Source organism: Colletotrichum orchidophilum (assembly GCF_001831195.1).
Source record: "Colletotrichum orchidophilum strain IMI 309357 chromosome Unknown Scaffold_2.1, whole genome shotgun sequence".
Classification (NCBI taxonomy): Eukaryota; Fungi; Ascomycota; class Sordariomycetes; order Glomerellales; family Glomerellaceae; genus Colletotrichum; species Colletotrichum orchidophilum.
The window spans coordinates 448,602-463,065 of NW_019172958.1; the positions used below are offsets into that span (position 1 = coordinate 448,602).

General features: G+C 54.2%; 8 protein-coding genes across 8 annotated transcripts; 3 read left to right on the top strand and 5 right to left on the bottom strand.

Annotated features, from left to right (window-relative positions):
- Positions 1-747: 747 nt before the first annotated feature.
- On the top strand, positions 748-1,040 carry CORC01_00275 (uncharacterized protein; the record flags this gene model as incomplete). The annotated part of the gene is made up of 2 exons (XM_022611933.1): positions 748-959; positions 1,022-1,040. 2 exons carry the CDS (start codon positions 748-750, stop codon positions 1,038-1,040), a joined length of 231 nt encoding a protein of 76 aa, XP_022481558.1.
- A 183-nt stretch (positions 1,041-1,223) lies between these two features.
- Positions 1,224-1,772, bottom strand: CORC01_00276 (uncharacterized protein; the record flags this gene model as incomplete). The annotated part of the gene is made up of 1 exon (XM_022611934.1): positions 1,224-1,772. The coding sequence occupies one exon, from the start codon at positions 1,770-1,772 to the stop codon at positions 1,224-1,226; it is 549 nt and encodes a 182-aa protein (XP_022481559.1).
- A 936-nt stretch (positions 1,773-2,708) lies between these two features.
- On the bottom strand, positions 2,709-3,983 carry CORC01_00277 (uncharacterized protein; the record flags this gene model as incomplete). The annotated part of the gene is made up of 4 exons (XM_022611935.1): positions 2,709-2,924; positions 3,011-3,517; positions 3,585-3,897; positions 3,973-3,983. The coding sequence occupies 4 exons, from the start codon at positions 3,981-3,983 to the stop codon at positions 2,709-2,711; spliced, it is 1,047 nt and encodes a 348-aa protein (XP_022481560.1).
- Positions 3,984-5,645: 1,662 nt separating this feature from the next.
- On the top strand, positions 5,646-6,779 carry CORC01_00278 (uncharacterized protein; the record flags this gene model as incomplete). Its single annotated transcript, XM_022611936.1, has 4 exons — positions 5,646-5,697; positions 5,749-5,905; positions 5,975-6,653; positions 6,714-6,779. 4 exons carry the CDS (start codon positions 5,646-5,648, stop codon positions 6,777-6,779), a joined length of 954 nt encoding a protein of 317 aa, XP_022481561.1.
- Positions 6,780-7,214: 435 nt separating this feature from the next.
- CORC01_00279 (uncharacterized protein) lies at positions 7,215-8,536 on the bottom strand (the record flags this gene model as incomplete). The annotated part of the gene is made up of 2 exons (XM_022611937.1): positions 7,215-8,365; positions 8,446-8,536. 2 exons carry the CDS (start codon positions 8,534-8,536, stop codon positions 7,215-7,217), a joined length of 1,242 nt encoding a protein of 413 aa, XP_022481562.1.
- Positions 8,537-9,218: 682 nt separating this feature from the next.
- On the top strand, positions 9,219-10,864 carry CORC01_00280 (uncharacterized protein; the record flags this gene model as incomplete). Its single annotated transcript, XM_022611938.1, has 2 exons — positions 9,219-9,251; positions 9,302-10,864. The coding sequence occupies 2 exons, from the start codon at positions 9,219-9,221 to the stop codon at positions 10,862-10,864; spliced, it is 1,596 nt and encodes a 531-aa protein (XP_022481563.1).
- Positions 10,865-11,930: 1,066 nt separating this feature from the next.
- Positions 11,931-12,487, bottom strand: CORC01_00281 (uncharacterized protein; the record flags this gene model as incomplete). Its single annotated transcript, XM_022611939.1, has 2 exons — positions 11,931-12,151; positions 12,460-12,487. The coding sequence occupies 2 exons, from the start codon at positions 12,485-12,487 to the stop codon at positions 11,931-11,933; spliced, it is 249 nt and encodes an 82-aa protein (XP_022481564.1).
- Positions 12,488-12,677: 190 nt separating this feature from the next.
- On the bottom strand, positions 12,678-13,479 carry CORC01_00282 (uncharacterized protein; the record flags this gene model as incomplete). The annotated part of the gene is made up of 2 exons (XM_022611940.1): positions 12,678-13,006; positions 13,302-13,479. 2 exons carry the CDS (start codon positions 13,477-13,479, stop codon positions 12,678-12,680), a joined length of 507 nt encoding a protein of 168 aa, XP_022481565.1.
- Between the last annotated feature and the right edge of the window lie 985 nt (positions 13,480-14,464).

Consider the following 14,464-nt stretch of genomic DNA (forward strand, 5'->3'; position numbering starts at 1 on the left):
CCCGGGAGAAAATGTTTCCTCGATGGGAGAGGGGGGGGGGCCAACAAAGTACAACGAGCAATGGATCCGTTGCCTTGCGTGTAAAAAAATGCAGGCTACCTGCTTGGCAGGGTAAGGTAACAAAGATAAGTCACGGCAAGCTGCCGTAAGCTAGAGCTAACCATTAAAGCTATCCAAGGCCGGAAGCAGGGGACCTTGTGCAGATTTTAGCTTACCTGAGAGAATTAAAAAAAAGTCAACCGCATGCCTCAGCCCTGGCATCTGGTTCGCGGCTCCCGCCAACTCCAATCTTTATCGGGCCGCCGAAAATTGACGCAAGCCGCACCCTGCGCCTGGGTTCCCACCGATTCCACACACCTGCTTGTTTTACCACGCAGTGTGGTGACTGTGGTCCCCCTTTGGTGGCCCCTCAAAGCGGCAAAGGAGCAAAGGAGGCATCCAGAACGGTGTGAAGGACCACCCGGGACCCATAAATAAAACTGGAAATACCCGAGCCGATCTCGAATTAGTTTCGCCATCTTGCATTTTTCTGCCCTACGCGCCTCCCTATCAAGCCTATCTACGGAGGCGCCTTGGATAAGTGACTCGAGGCGAAACAAATTTTCAAATAAGAGAAGCGAGATTCCTCTCCTTTTCCCTTTCCGACGGCAAACATCTTCACTGCAGGAATCGTACACCCCAACAATTGGAGCTTCCTCGAAGGCTCCTCACACCATCAACACACCAAAGGCATACACACACCAAGCCATGAACTCGGTCCACATCAAGCACGGCTCAATCCGACAGGGCAAGTTCGACATCTACTGGAGCAAGGACAATGAGTGGGCCATCATCGACGAAGAGGAGGAGGAGAACGAGCGCCGGCTGAAGGAGATGCATCGGCTGAGCACGCGATACTGGAGCGCTGGTCTCTTGGTTGTCCTGGTGCCCGCTATGTGCGGTCTACTCTGGTGCTGCCGGTAAGAAAACGAGCTCTCATCACTCCGTTTGCTTTCGGATCGCTCACTGACACTTGGCCCAGATTCAGAAGACGCCTCTAAAAGTGTCGCGGGGTTTCAAAATTCTACTCAAATTTTTGATTGAAGCTTCAATCACATTATGACTGTCCTTGGGGCAAGTCACGCCCTCAGTAAAGGTCTATTTTGTACCGACTGAGGCGATATGAGCGACATCCTCATACCCGAAGACCAACACCGCCAAGCGTTGGTAGCCACGCCGAGCTCTTATTTCTTTTCCGGTTCTTCACTTGTCGAACCACCTCGCTCACCTCCCCACGCCAACATTTTTTCAACTTTCATCTTTTCTCTCTTGGCGTGCGCATGCTCGGCCGCAGCGATGCCAGCATCCAGCCCGACATGAGCCACCCCCTTAACAACACCATGCGTTGCCGCCGCGCCGGACGACCCGTCGCCGCCGGTTCCTACCAGCACGTCCGCGCACATCTCGGCACCCTCGATGGCGACCGCGCCAAACGTCAACCCCATCGCCACAGGGACCAGCACATCGCCGCGTCTCGTCTCGACCGCCAGGCCTCTCTCGACGGCGTGCCGTTCGAGAATGCGTCGTTTCCGCCGGGCGTTGCGGATGCGCGCCGCGTCGTAGGGGACCATGAGCCAGCTGAGGCCCGCTGTCACCGCGCCCGCCGCCGTGTGGAGCGCTGCGCCGGTCGAGCTACTTGCGAGCTGGCGGACATAGTGGGATCGCCGGGCTATGATGATCTCGTCGGACATTTGGCGGCATTTGAGGTCGTATGCATCGGCGTCAAAGGGCATGTTTTCTTTTAAGTCTATGGAACCTATTCGACACAATTTGTGCAAGGTTATGAGAAAGAGATTGACCAGGGACGGGGCATAAATCGATTTTAAGGCTTAGTTGGACTTGCTCCTTCTACTGCAGACCGAAATTGAGGATGTGGTCTCGTTGGAGGCAGTTATACCAAAGGCTTCAGCCATGACGACTGTCATCGACATATACACACACACACACACAGCCAGTTGCATTCAGATGACTATGGTGGAGACGAATGGAGAAAAGCAGAGCGCATAGTTTGCATACAAAATTTAGAAGCAGCCGCAGCAGCTCACACTGACGAGGCTGAAGAACTTTGAGCTTATCGGAACACGCGCTTTGCGTTCGTCTCGTCGGGTAGATGAGTCCGGGCCCGTCAATAATTCAATGTCCAGCAGCCCGACTCCGAAGACGTTGGGGAACAGGGCGGGTTCTTTTCGGGGCCCGGGAAGGGGATCAGTGCGTCAGACGCTTCGGGTGGCGCAAACGTGCTCGTCGATATTGAACGGACCAGGACCGGGGCGGCCGGGGCCTTATTAGTGAGCGGAGTTTCGGAGTCCGCTGCTACTGAAGTAGCCCAAGGACCAACCCGAAGATCTGGTCTCCGAAGATCTGGTCTCAACATTCTCCTGGGCTCAACAAACCTGTCATCTGGAGTCGCGAATAAGCGATGGATTTCTGACATTTACTTTGAGCGAGCGAGCTCACATCACCATACCCCGTGCATAGACAGCCATGATTAATGAATAATGAGGTTCTCGTATTATTTAGTCTTAACATTATGAGGTCATGGGCATCGTGAAAATCATCCTTCCCGTTTCCATCCATTCCGACCGATGCCTTACAGTAACCCCTGCCCCTGTCCCCAAATCCCATGTCGATCGCCATAGTCCAGCCGCGGCAGATCTCTCTCTCTCTCTCTAAGCCCTCAACTCGGTATCCCGCCGATACGTCCACGAGTGGGCGTCAGAGTAGACTGGCTTGTAACCCAGCACGCCCTCGACGAGCGAGAGGATGATGGTTGGCGTGAGGATGAAGGCGCCACCGTACTTGTGCTCCGAGACCAGCACCAGGCGGTCGATGCTGGCGCCCATGCCAAAGGCGCACTGGTGCAGCTTCACCTCGACGGCCGGGGGCTTTTTCTCCATTGTTAGCAAACTGCGCGTTTATTATGTACATTTAGACAAGGGGGTGGGGTGGGGTGGGGGAAGGGAAGCCTCACCTTGCTGCTAATCTGATGATTCGTCCTCCTCCACTTTTTAAAGTAATCCGCCAGAAACTTGAGCGTCGCGCTGTGGCTTGCCTGGATCTCAATCTCGTGCGCGCCGCGGCTGTACACGATGAGATGGTACGGCGCCTTCTGGAGCAGCTCGTCCGGGCGGGGCAGGGCGTCGGCCTTGGGCATGAAGTCTGCGTATGGCGGCTGTCGCGAGGCGGTCGAGCTGACGGACGCGCGCTGGCGGAGGTGGCCCGTTCCGCCGCCGCCCACTGGGCCGCCGATGGATAAGCGGTTCAGGCGGGCGTCCACTTCCAGGTCGGCCCAGTCTTGCGTCGGGGAGGCCGAGTAGGGCGGGAGCTGCTTGTGGTGGTCGGCGAAGCAGGTCTTGATCTCGGACTTGAAGAGCGGGTGAAGGTCCATGGGGGTGATGAGCTGGCATTTGGGCAGGGTGACGAGGAAGCCGCCGCGGTCGTCGGACCATGCTGTCGAGGCCTGTTCATCGCTGGCGACCTGTTGTTCTGGTTAGGTTGTTTGTTTTTTTTGAGGACAGAATATGTCCCAAAAGCAGGAAACTCACTTCGACAAAGAGCCGCAATCTCGACCAAGTCAGTTTCAGCTTGTCCAGCAAGGTGTCGGTCCACTCCTCATTCTTCTCATCCTCGAGAAGCTCCGTCGCGGCGCGGCACCATGCTTCGACGGTGCCGGCCACGGCGGCCGCGAAGTCGCCCTTGTCTGCGTACTCTGCGTCAAGCTGGGTGAGGAGGATCTGCCAGTCCGGGGTGACGTCGACGTCGAGGCCGAGGACGTCTCGGAGGCTCTTGAGAGATTGCTGGAGGTAGCTGTCTTCCTTGGTCCAGTGGTCACGGATTGCAACCTTTACTTTGAGGGGTCTGGATGTGTGTGTTAGTGGTCTGGGGTTTGTTCACACAAGTCATTGTGTTATGGCTGTGAAGGGGGGGACTCACAGAGTTGTCATGCCAGGCGTAAAATGTTTGGGTATTGAGTTTGTGTGTAATTCTGAATGTCAGATGAATGAGATGATGATTAGAACGAGTCTCTTTTTTCCCTTTGTCGTTATGGGAGTCATCGATGGTAGATATTCACTTCTTAACCAGCGTGTGTGGAGCCGCGATGTAGCTAGACTTATCAGTCGATAATCCACCCCGGCCACAAAGATCGGGCGCCAAGAGGTGCCCGGCAGCGCGGTGGCATGCAGCCGAGCATGTGGCATCACCACACTCCACTCATCCCAGGCAACGGGGGACGCAGGACCTCTTACACGTCAATCATACCATATGCGACTATGGGTATGGTGTCGCTACGGATTATGAGCCATGACCCCCGGTAAGAAAAAAGAAAGGACACAATAGTCCGTCGCAGATGGGAGTAGTCCGTTTGTTGATCTGGGTTTGAGAGAATACGACGTTGCGGAAACCATGGGAAGGTGAAGTGCGTTGCCCGAAAAGAACAACCTTGATTTCCCACACACACACAGAGTAGTACTGCCCAGGGCACAGTAGACGATCTGCAATGTGTGGGACATCAGGTCAGATGATGAACTGACGGTCCAGTGCGGCCCCGTAAGCGGCAACCCGCGTGAACATGCCACAGCCCAGCGGTTCCATCGGTGGCCGGCACGCCACAACTGCCAAAAAAAAAGAGAGTTTAGGAGGGTTAGGTTAGGTGCCAATAGCAGGGCACGTGCCGGGTTGTATCCGCTTCGACACGACATCCCTGGAAGAGTCTCGACAACTCAACAATGACAAAGCTCGTGCAGACGGTGAGAGAAAGAATAGGGAAGGGGCAGAGAATAGCACACGGCAAAAGGTCCGGACCGAGAAAATTTCGGAGAGGGACGGACGGACGAGGTGCTGGCGTTACGCTGTCGACCAACCTGCACTTACGAACCTTGGCGGCCTCCCTTCCCCGCGACTCCCGGTCCGCATACGGATATATAGTTCACCTTTAATTAAGAGACGGGCGCCGTTTGTAATCCATCGTAGGACCGGCGGAATACCTACTCGAATCTCCACACTTACAAACTCCGCAGTGATGTGAAGCTGCAGTGCCAAGAACATTGCAACGATCGATTGTCCATGTTTGCCTACCAGCCACCAAAACTCGTTTCCTGGAGGAGGCAGAAGGTGGCCACCCCGCTATTCCCCGAATGAAAAGCCCTGAACCCCTGAAGGGCGGCTGGCTGCCTGAGCTTTGCGCGATGCGCCACCACCAAGGTCGGCAACCTCATGTCCACATCGCAAACATGAGGAGAAAAGAAGCGATGAGGCTAGGCAGACGTCAAAGAACAACCTCCACACCCGCCGCTGTTTCGGTTTAGCCTCGCCACGCTGAACCCTTAGTCTCTACCGAACCCCCGTGATTGAAGTTGCTAGTGACCGTCGGCGGGCCAAGATTCAATAGGGAGGTTGTTTTCATCCTCAGGAGAAAGAGCTGAGAGGAGGTTCGAAGAGGGGGGATGAAGGACTGAAGCTAGGCTTTAGAAATTGCCCATCATGAATGAGAAGAAAAAAAAAAAAGGCTGCCATTCCACGGCCCACATTAGATGATACGATGCCATCACCATCTCGAGTTGGCTTTGGTTTCTTTACTTCATACTGCACTCATCTGACCAAATACCATGTCTCGCTTGCCGCCAGCCGAAAAGCTTCCCCTCGCACTCCGGAAGAACAGTATGTGTTGACGCACTAAATTGATACCTGTCTTTACTGACCAAAGCCAAGTCCGTGATGAGTGGGAAAGCCAGAAAGAAGATTTTCAAAAGGAACTCTCTGGTGCTTTAGGCGCCCAGTGGACACTCAAAGACATCAACCCCAATGAGCTCTACCCTTACGCAGGAGACGGCTACGCTAAAGCGTCCCTCGGAAGCTGCATCGCTCAGTAAGATAATGATCCACGTCTTAGACATTCAAAAGACAGGAACTATCGTGGTTTCTGACATAGCAACAGATACGTCTCTTCCGCAATCTCCAACCTCAAATCCTTCACCTCAACCTACGGCGAAGACGGCAAATCCGAGCTCAACTCCATCTGCCACGCCCGCTCCCTAATCATCGACCTCGATGACCGCAGCAAAGACGCGCGGGTGTCATACAGCGGCGTGGTCGTCAAGGACGGCAAGCTCGCGCTCGTCTTCTCCGAGGGAAACCTGGGCACCAACGTCGACTACGCCATCGACACGCAGGGCCTCCTCAACGCCCTGAACACCGCGCCCCCGGCGCCCGGATCCGATGCGGCGATGAGCTTCGCCGCGCGCACGTCAGTGAGGCAGGATTACGATGACAAGATTGAGGAGACGAGGAAGACGCTGGCGGACATGCTGGAGAGGCCCGACGTTGTGCTGGTGCCCAACTTTGAGGCAAATTTCGACAAGATTCGGGAGGCGGGGAAGAAGAAGGGCAGCGAGGTGAGGAGTGATTGGGAAGGGAACCTTGGTGCGTTTACGTGGATGTACTTTGAGGGCTTGGTGTACCAGATGAGGTATCAGAAGTTTGGAGACGATGACATGTTGAGAGAGGGGTTCAACGAGGCTGTGGAAAAGGGGGAGATTCACTTCCGGATCGTGGATAAAATGGCATATGCGACGTATGGAGAGGTTGTCCTGGAGGACGGGGCCATCTATGTTCAGGTATGTCCATCTTGACCATCATGTGTGGCGGTGAGACCTTCTTTGCTAACTGGCCACCAGACCCAAGCGCATAACTTTGGAACAAATGTCGATTACGCTGCAGAGAAGATCTTGGACCAGCTCTAAGGGTGGGCTCTGTAAAAGGAAAATCGTCGGGATTAAGTATATCTGCCGCAGAATTCAAGGTTGCTGGAACCTTTCGCAAAGCCTTGAAGAGATCTCCTACTTCAGGTTGAGGCAGGGGATCAGGAGTCCATTAGAAGTTCAAAATAGATCTCAAGCCAATCAACACCACATAACTTCTGCTGGTTATATTCTTTGCCTTCAGATAGACATAGTTGACTAGAGACACCTTATCTCACTTGTCATCCCAATCGCACCTGGGGAACAGATCTGCCCTGAACTCACATTGTTGATATTGCCTCTTTTGGCAGTGTGGGGTTAGTAGGATAGTTCGCCATTGGTGACTGACGCTATTGACTTTCCGGAGACTTTGATCTTGCTTGATCTGCGTCAGCCCTTGTACGTACCACAGAAAGGTATGCTGTTGATAGAAACTGTCTAACGGTATTTATGACACCAACGTCTGCTACTGGTGAGCGAGCGGCACATTACCATCTCGAGAACAGTACCCATCACACCGCCAACAATGATACCTCCCGCATCACCCGCGGTGACAAAACCAAGACTGACCACCCGGCCAGCCGTGTCCCTTCCCTCTCCCATTAGCCTTGCTAGGACGTTCATGTAAACTGATCCCGCCGCGGTACCGATCAGGAATACCAGGAAAAAGGCCAGGTAAGTCGAGATGAGGAACACGGCGTTGACGAATGCAAGCGCCGTCCACACGCTCAGAGCAATCAGGTGAAGTCTGAGATGTCGCGACGGAAGAACCTTGAACGAACACCGACCGATCCAAATTCCCAAGTGAAGAGCCGTGCTATACGTGGTATAGAAGTGGGCGAATGTCTCAAACGCCGATCCGTCGAGCAGCCTGGCAAGGCCATATTGTGTCAGAGACATCGCTGCGGATGCTAAGAAAAGGGGTGGCATCTCTGAGCGAACCATGTAGCAGAGCGTCTCGAACACCCTACCCTCTTCATACGGGCTAGCAGATCTCGATCTGCTCCCATCTTGCCACAAAAAGGATTGTCCTTCCTCGGTACTGGCGTCCTCGCGTTGCTTCCCTCGCCCGTCCTTCTTCATGCTCCTCTTAGACAGTCTTTGAGGTAATATGGCAAAATGGGCCACTAAAAGCAGAGCCACAAAGTAGTAGACGTACGTCGTAGCGCTTCGAAGAAGTTTCCCGGCATTGTAAGTCAGAAGGAACGGCCACACGGCGTTCTCGAGCAGCCCCGCGCCGGTGCCGAAGCCCCACCCAGTCAGCCCCGGAAGACCGGCGTGCCCAATCATTTCCAGGCAGGAGATTTCCATCGCCGCTGATGCAGTAGATGCGATAATGGTTGTGGCGATGCGCAATGGTGGAGGCACGTTTGGTGGCGTGTCATCTGCGATTCTTTTGATGATGATCCAAACCACCGCGACGAGGAGTGGTCGGATTCGGCATGGGATGCGATGGATCACAAAAGGCAGCGCCAGCTTGGTTAGGAGCACCGGTGCGACCTCGATGAGGATGACGATGTGGCGAGGGAAAGGGATGATGAGGTAGTTGGCGGCGTGAATAATGGATGGTAGGATCGTGTTCGCGAAACCTGCAGTCGTGTGAGATCAGGCTCGATTACGGCTCAGATAAAGTGTTCGCTGCCCGTCATTCATCAAGCCGCAAACCTACCTATCAGGGCAAGTGCCAAAAATGTCCGAAATTCCTGAAAAGACCAGGACGTTCCCGCGGTCCGGGCCGTCGTCTTACTTCTCGACGCCATCGCGAAAGCGAGGTCTCGGGGCTGCTCTAAAGGTCATGGCATCCTGCCACTACACCCGAGACATGGGGGTTCCCTCTAATGAAATATCAGAAGCAGGTTTACCGCTGCCTTGTTCGACAGCGACTACACTCGTGACTCTGTGCGTGACGGGATCAATTGCATAGCTGCTCGGCATCCACGTGCTATTCCCCGAGCAAGGCCAAGAATGGATGGGCCGTTGACCGGGACCTGGTCCGGACGAATCGAATCCACCACGTGGGATGGATCCGGCAGTTGATAGGGAACCAAGGCGTCGCGTCGGACCCGCCGTATAATATGACCGCTACGGCAATACGCAGCCTTCCGGGCTGATTGCATCTTATCAGCGTCGTCAGCTCAGATTCCTCAATGTGATATATTGTAGACATGATGGATTTGGGGGGGGGGGGTGTTGCTTGAAAAGCATTATGCGCAGCACGCGGCGAGGCAACTCTCCCGTCCACCACTGTCCATCTCTGCGAACATGATAATTTCTGGAAAGGCGTCGAGTCTGTTTCCATGGCGTTGGGGGCTTAATTCAAAAGTTGAGACTCATGGCAGCGTTCGAGATGGGGAGGCGCAGCATCATCGCCAAGGCGCGGCGGCACGGTCTGGTCAATTATGCATCGCTGTTGTGAAATTCAGTCTACCTGTGCTTGTCTTCATGGGCATCTGTGGCTTCGCCGTGACGAACTTTGTAAGTCTAGCAATCTCTACTGATATTCATTCCTAATGTTACTTGGCCAGTTTCCTGCAGAGTTCAGGAACTTTATCCAAGGCGGCAGCACAGAAAGAAGAATCGCAGGGTCGGATTTAGAAAGCCTCAAGGGCCCAACTCACGTTGATACAGGGGGCTCACGCCGACTGAGACTCTTCATGCCCGCCGACGGACCGAACATCAACCTCTGCAAAACCATCATGTCGGCCGTCGCGCTGGGCTATCCCATGCCCACGCTTCTGAACTGGAACGGGGAGTTCAACAGGCCCGACTGGCACTTTTCTGGTTCCCATATTGCGAAGCTCGAGTCGCTGTTGACAGTCATTGGTGCTCTTTACGAAAAGGATGACGGCGACGACGTCAATGAGAATGATCTCGTCCTCCTCGTGGACGCCTACGACATCTGGTTCCAGCTTCCCCCATCCGTCCTGATCGAGCGCTTTCACCAGCTCAACCTGAAAGCCAATGGCCGGGTGCAGAAACAATGGGAAGAAAGCGGCCTGAAGCCCGGTTTTCCCATCAGCCCCCCGACGCAGAGCATCGTCGTCACCACCGCCAAGGATTGTCAGCCGGACCGGGAGTCAGGATCCGACCCGCGGTACGACTACTGGCCAGACTCGCCCCTACCGCAAGACTTTTACGGCGAGCAGACCGACCAGGTGCTGCCGTACGTCTTTGATTCGGCGAGGAAGTACAAGAAGATCCGACCCCGATGCGTCAACAGCGGGATGATCATGGGCACTATCGGGTCTCTGCGGGGCGCGCTGCGGAAGAGCAAGGAGAAGATTGACAAGGCGGCCGCGAGCGGGCGGCAGCTCTGGAGCGACCAAGCGCTCTTTGCAGAGGTCATTGGGGACCAGGAGGTGTGGCGCCACTGGGTCCGGGGACTCTCTTCCACGTGGAACGGTTTCGTTTCCCATGAGAATCTCGGGAGCCTGCCCAAGGAGGTGCGGCAGATTGCCGACGCGGCGCTGGCTGGCGAGATGTTCGAGTTCGGGATCGGGCTGGATTATGAGTTTGCCACGATTCCGCCTACCTGCTCCGCCGAAGATGACGGATACTTTGTTGAACTTGATGATGTCGAGGCGATCAGGAAAGAGTCCGAAAAGGCAGGAGTCCCGGGCAACGTGAGGATAAAGGGAACGCCGCAGGAGCTGAAAGATGTTCCTCGGTTTCTGCCGGGGTACAGCTGGGGCAACATCTCGCTCTACACCGACTTCTTCTTCGGAACCGCGCCGGTGGGCATACACCACAACGCTTACATCTTTGGCCTGAAGAAGTGGCGGCTAGAGAATTGGTGGAGCCTGACGTGGTTCTACCCTCACTTGCGCGACCTCGTGATGGAGGCTCTCGATGCGAACCGAAAGCTGACACCCTTGGCGAGACTTCTCATACATGGCGACAGCGGGAATGAGATGGTGTACTGGGCGTCAGAGGAGGTGGTCAATGGGAAGAAGAACGTTCGGGTGTTTGATGGTTCGAAGAATCCTGGGAGCTTTTCATCTATTGGATGGAATGGGTTATGTCAGAAGGGAGATGAAAAGTGGTATGATGTGCTTTTCGGGGATGGAAAGGGGCCAATGGCGGTTTGAGGTATGTAGTGTAAGACTCGTGATGGGTTGCCAACTTATTGATGGCTGGGCTATACCCCTTTCTCAAGACCAGTCGTTCTGCTCGCGATTGATAGAACCATTTTTCGCGGTTGACCTAACCTCTAAATAAAATCATCGTCGAACACTTCGTTCGAAATGGCTCCGGAGGTGAATCCAGTGTCTACAGACAGCGTGGCGGTTCATTCCAATCCTTCTCTTGCTTCTTGATCTTTTACCACAACAGAAAATGTAGAGTCGGTCCCGAATTGGAACAAAATTGAATCGCAAGTTCAAGTCTGTATAAGGTGTGATTCGTTTGATTCATAATCCCTTGAACTTCCTGCCGATCCAGCCGCGACCGGCCTCAATCTGCTCGAACACAAGGGATGGCGCATCATGTGGAGTGCTCTACCTTGGATTGAAGCAAATTACATCGTATTTAAGGTGAGTGCCAGAGAATACTAGACAGCCTGAATTGTCAGGCCTCAGCAATTTGGGCCATCTGCACTGCTCGACAAGGTCGCATCTCTGTGATTGAATTCATCTAGACAAGCTGCGAGATGGCTGTGGACTACAACAACACACCCCGGAGCATCCGACTGCAGAGTCATCACCAGAACAGGAATATCATGCTTGCAATTCATCATTGCAGGTCAGGGGTGCTTTGAGATTAGAGTGACCTACACCCACCGCACGAGAGCCATGATACTAGGATGAAGTCACAGAGACATCGAATGTTTCAAAATCCCTCTGCCGTGCCAAGTTTGGGTCGTTATATTTGTTTCAAGAATATGCAGTAATTAACAATGCATGAGGCTATGTCGATAGAAAAAGGCGGTTGATCAAAAATCTTGGTTTCGCAAGAGAGAACCAGGTAGGTGATGCGCTGAAAAATCGGTAATGAACATGACCTCCAGCTTCTCTACACAATGACGGAGACTGCCGTGATAATCCAAAGAGTATCGCATGCGATTCAGACCAGTAGAGAAAGAGATGAAGACAGACCCGCGTTTATGATCCAGTTGAGTGAACGGCGTAAACCTGAATTGGGCATGATCCCCAACTCCTACAACCCCCCTCCTTCCTCGACGTCAGCGACCCCGACGTCAACGGCATCCTCTGCGTTCACACGCTGGACAGCGAGCTCGCTGTTGGCGGGTAGTATGTCTGGTACATTGCGGCATTTGACTATGCCTTGGGACAGGAGCTTCGGCGCAAGCGTGTCGGTGCGGGCGGCGTGTCCAACTCCGGGCCGTCGCACATCCAGCTTGGCGCCAACGGGCGGGTCTACAAGGGTGTAGTTGGTGATGTGACGAGGGTTGAAGATGTTTCATTTTCGATCTTTATCTCAGCATCTCAGATGCTCTTTAATGCCGGTGTTTCTGGTGAGAGATTCAACTTGACGCAGTCAGCAGCTGTAGGGCTGTAAGCTCCTCATCAGGGGTATAGCCAGGTTGTGGAAAACAAGATGCTGGACTCCACGCATATGAAAGCTGGATCTTCACCGTCCTATCAATTGGGATTGTCTTCACCACTACTGTTACTTCTTGACAATCAGGATGATCTCTTGAGGGATGTAATGAGATTATACTTACATGACTCTGCCAAGATTGGTAACAACATTTTGGCCAGCCAGAGGATAGGGCTGAGTCGGAAAGGATATCCTCCTAGCGCTTGCGGAAGATGACATCGAAACACCGGCTCCGCTACCAACCTCAATATAGTACAACTGTCAGAACGAACAGGATCATGAATCCACTCTTCAAGTCTCAGCCCAATGAAACTCTTTAATAGCACCACCCATCATGGGCCATCAATCCCTCGGCAGGATACTTATCACGCCGGTAAACTCCTTCTCGGCCGCCCCCTGCGCCCACCAGAGGTATGTGGCCCTCCTCTTCAAGGGCATAAAAAAACGCCCTACGATGGCCAGCGTCCTCGGGTCCTGGGCTTCTACCGGCTCGACGAGTCGCGGGGAAACGCGCACGGGAGACCGCAGTAAATCACGGAGTAAAGGCGCCGCGTAAATCTTTCCGAGGCTGCTGACGGCGATGCGGTACGCCTCCAACATCTCCAGGCTCGTCTCGGCCTCGTCGAGAAAATCCAGCAAGAAACCGAATGTTCCCGACCCCGGCCCCGGCACTGGTTTCTCCTTTTACTGCGAGGCTTCCTGCCATTCCGGTCTTTACAGGTACCCAATCCTACTGTTACGTACCATGGGTGAAGCGGATATCAAGACGGCGTTAACGTTCCGGACGGGAGTCAACCAGTAATGCGAGACTCCAGTACCCCGACCCCGGACCGTCCATGAATGACTGGTTCGCTCTGGTGTAGAACATGATTATGGCACATGTCACCATCACGACGGACGCGTTCTCGGCGTTGATTCACCGGCGCACAATCTGCCGCGAGTGCGCTTGGATGGCCCTCACCATACACGCGTCCGAGGCCTCGGAAATGGCTGCAAGGGTATTACTGCTGTCGTCCGGCGCCGAGCGGCGGACGTGGAACGCCAAGAAGCCGAGAATGGCGTCCATGAGGGTGTGGTTCGTCAAGGCGAAGTCCGTTATCCAGCTGGAACAGCTCTGCTGATCCGTGGAGGCGTGAGCGGCCATCAGTTCCAGGTAGTAACGGAAGAAGCGCGCCTTGAGGCTGTCGCTCGTCGTGTCCACTAGGACGCGGGGGCTGCTCAGCCGTATGAGCTTCAGGGATGACAACGACAACGATGACGGCGACGATGATGATGGTAAGAGTGGTGGCCCCGACGGGCACGCTTATATCAGACCGAAGCGGGATGGCAAGTCGATGAAACCACACCGTAGGATTGCCTTTGTGCAACCCTCCACAGGCGGGCCGAGCCTCATCGGACTTGTTGCTGGGAAGTCAGCATCGATCCCTAGGGCACCACGTCCCGTAGACAACCCGTAGACGTCCCGCACCGGGATGGGACGTGGCCGGTCAGTCGTCGTTCAGAGCTCATCTTGATTCGCCGTATCAGCGCCTGCAGCCGAGTCTCGACTTGTGATGGGCTCGTCTGATTCTCCCCGTCATTACGCCGCTAGATGTGGATCTAACTTCGGCTCTTTGCATTGGTAGGTCAAGAATCCTTCCCTGGGGAAAACAGAAGCGGCCACTGAGATGTGCAGGGAGTGGGTGAGTGAGTATGTGGGAGAGAGGAATACAGAAAAGGGTCGTCGCTCTGATGCTGCCTTACGGAACGTAGAGTCGTTGCTTGGACCGGGTCTCGTCCAATTAGAGTCTCTAAAATATGGTCTGAATAGATGCCTACGCATAGTAGCGCGCATCTCAGTCAAACTCTATCCCCTACCGCTGATGTGCACTTACCTTACTCATATCCTGATGATCTCCAGGTTTCCTCAAGGCTTTGAAGGGGTTCGGTGATCATGAGTAAGCCAGGCTCGTCCTGCTATTGTTTCGGGACTCCTCCCTCATAGTGTTTTGTGTTTCTCATGTTCTCTTGAGAGTTGGTCGTATCTCATTTTCGAGCACAAGATGACTGAGACATCATCTGATGCACCTAGCGAAGGATTCAGCCTACAGCTTGCCACCTTCAGTTAGTAGATGTCACACTAAGCTCTC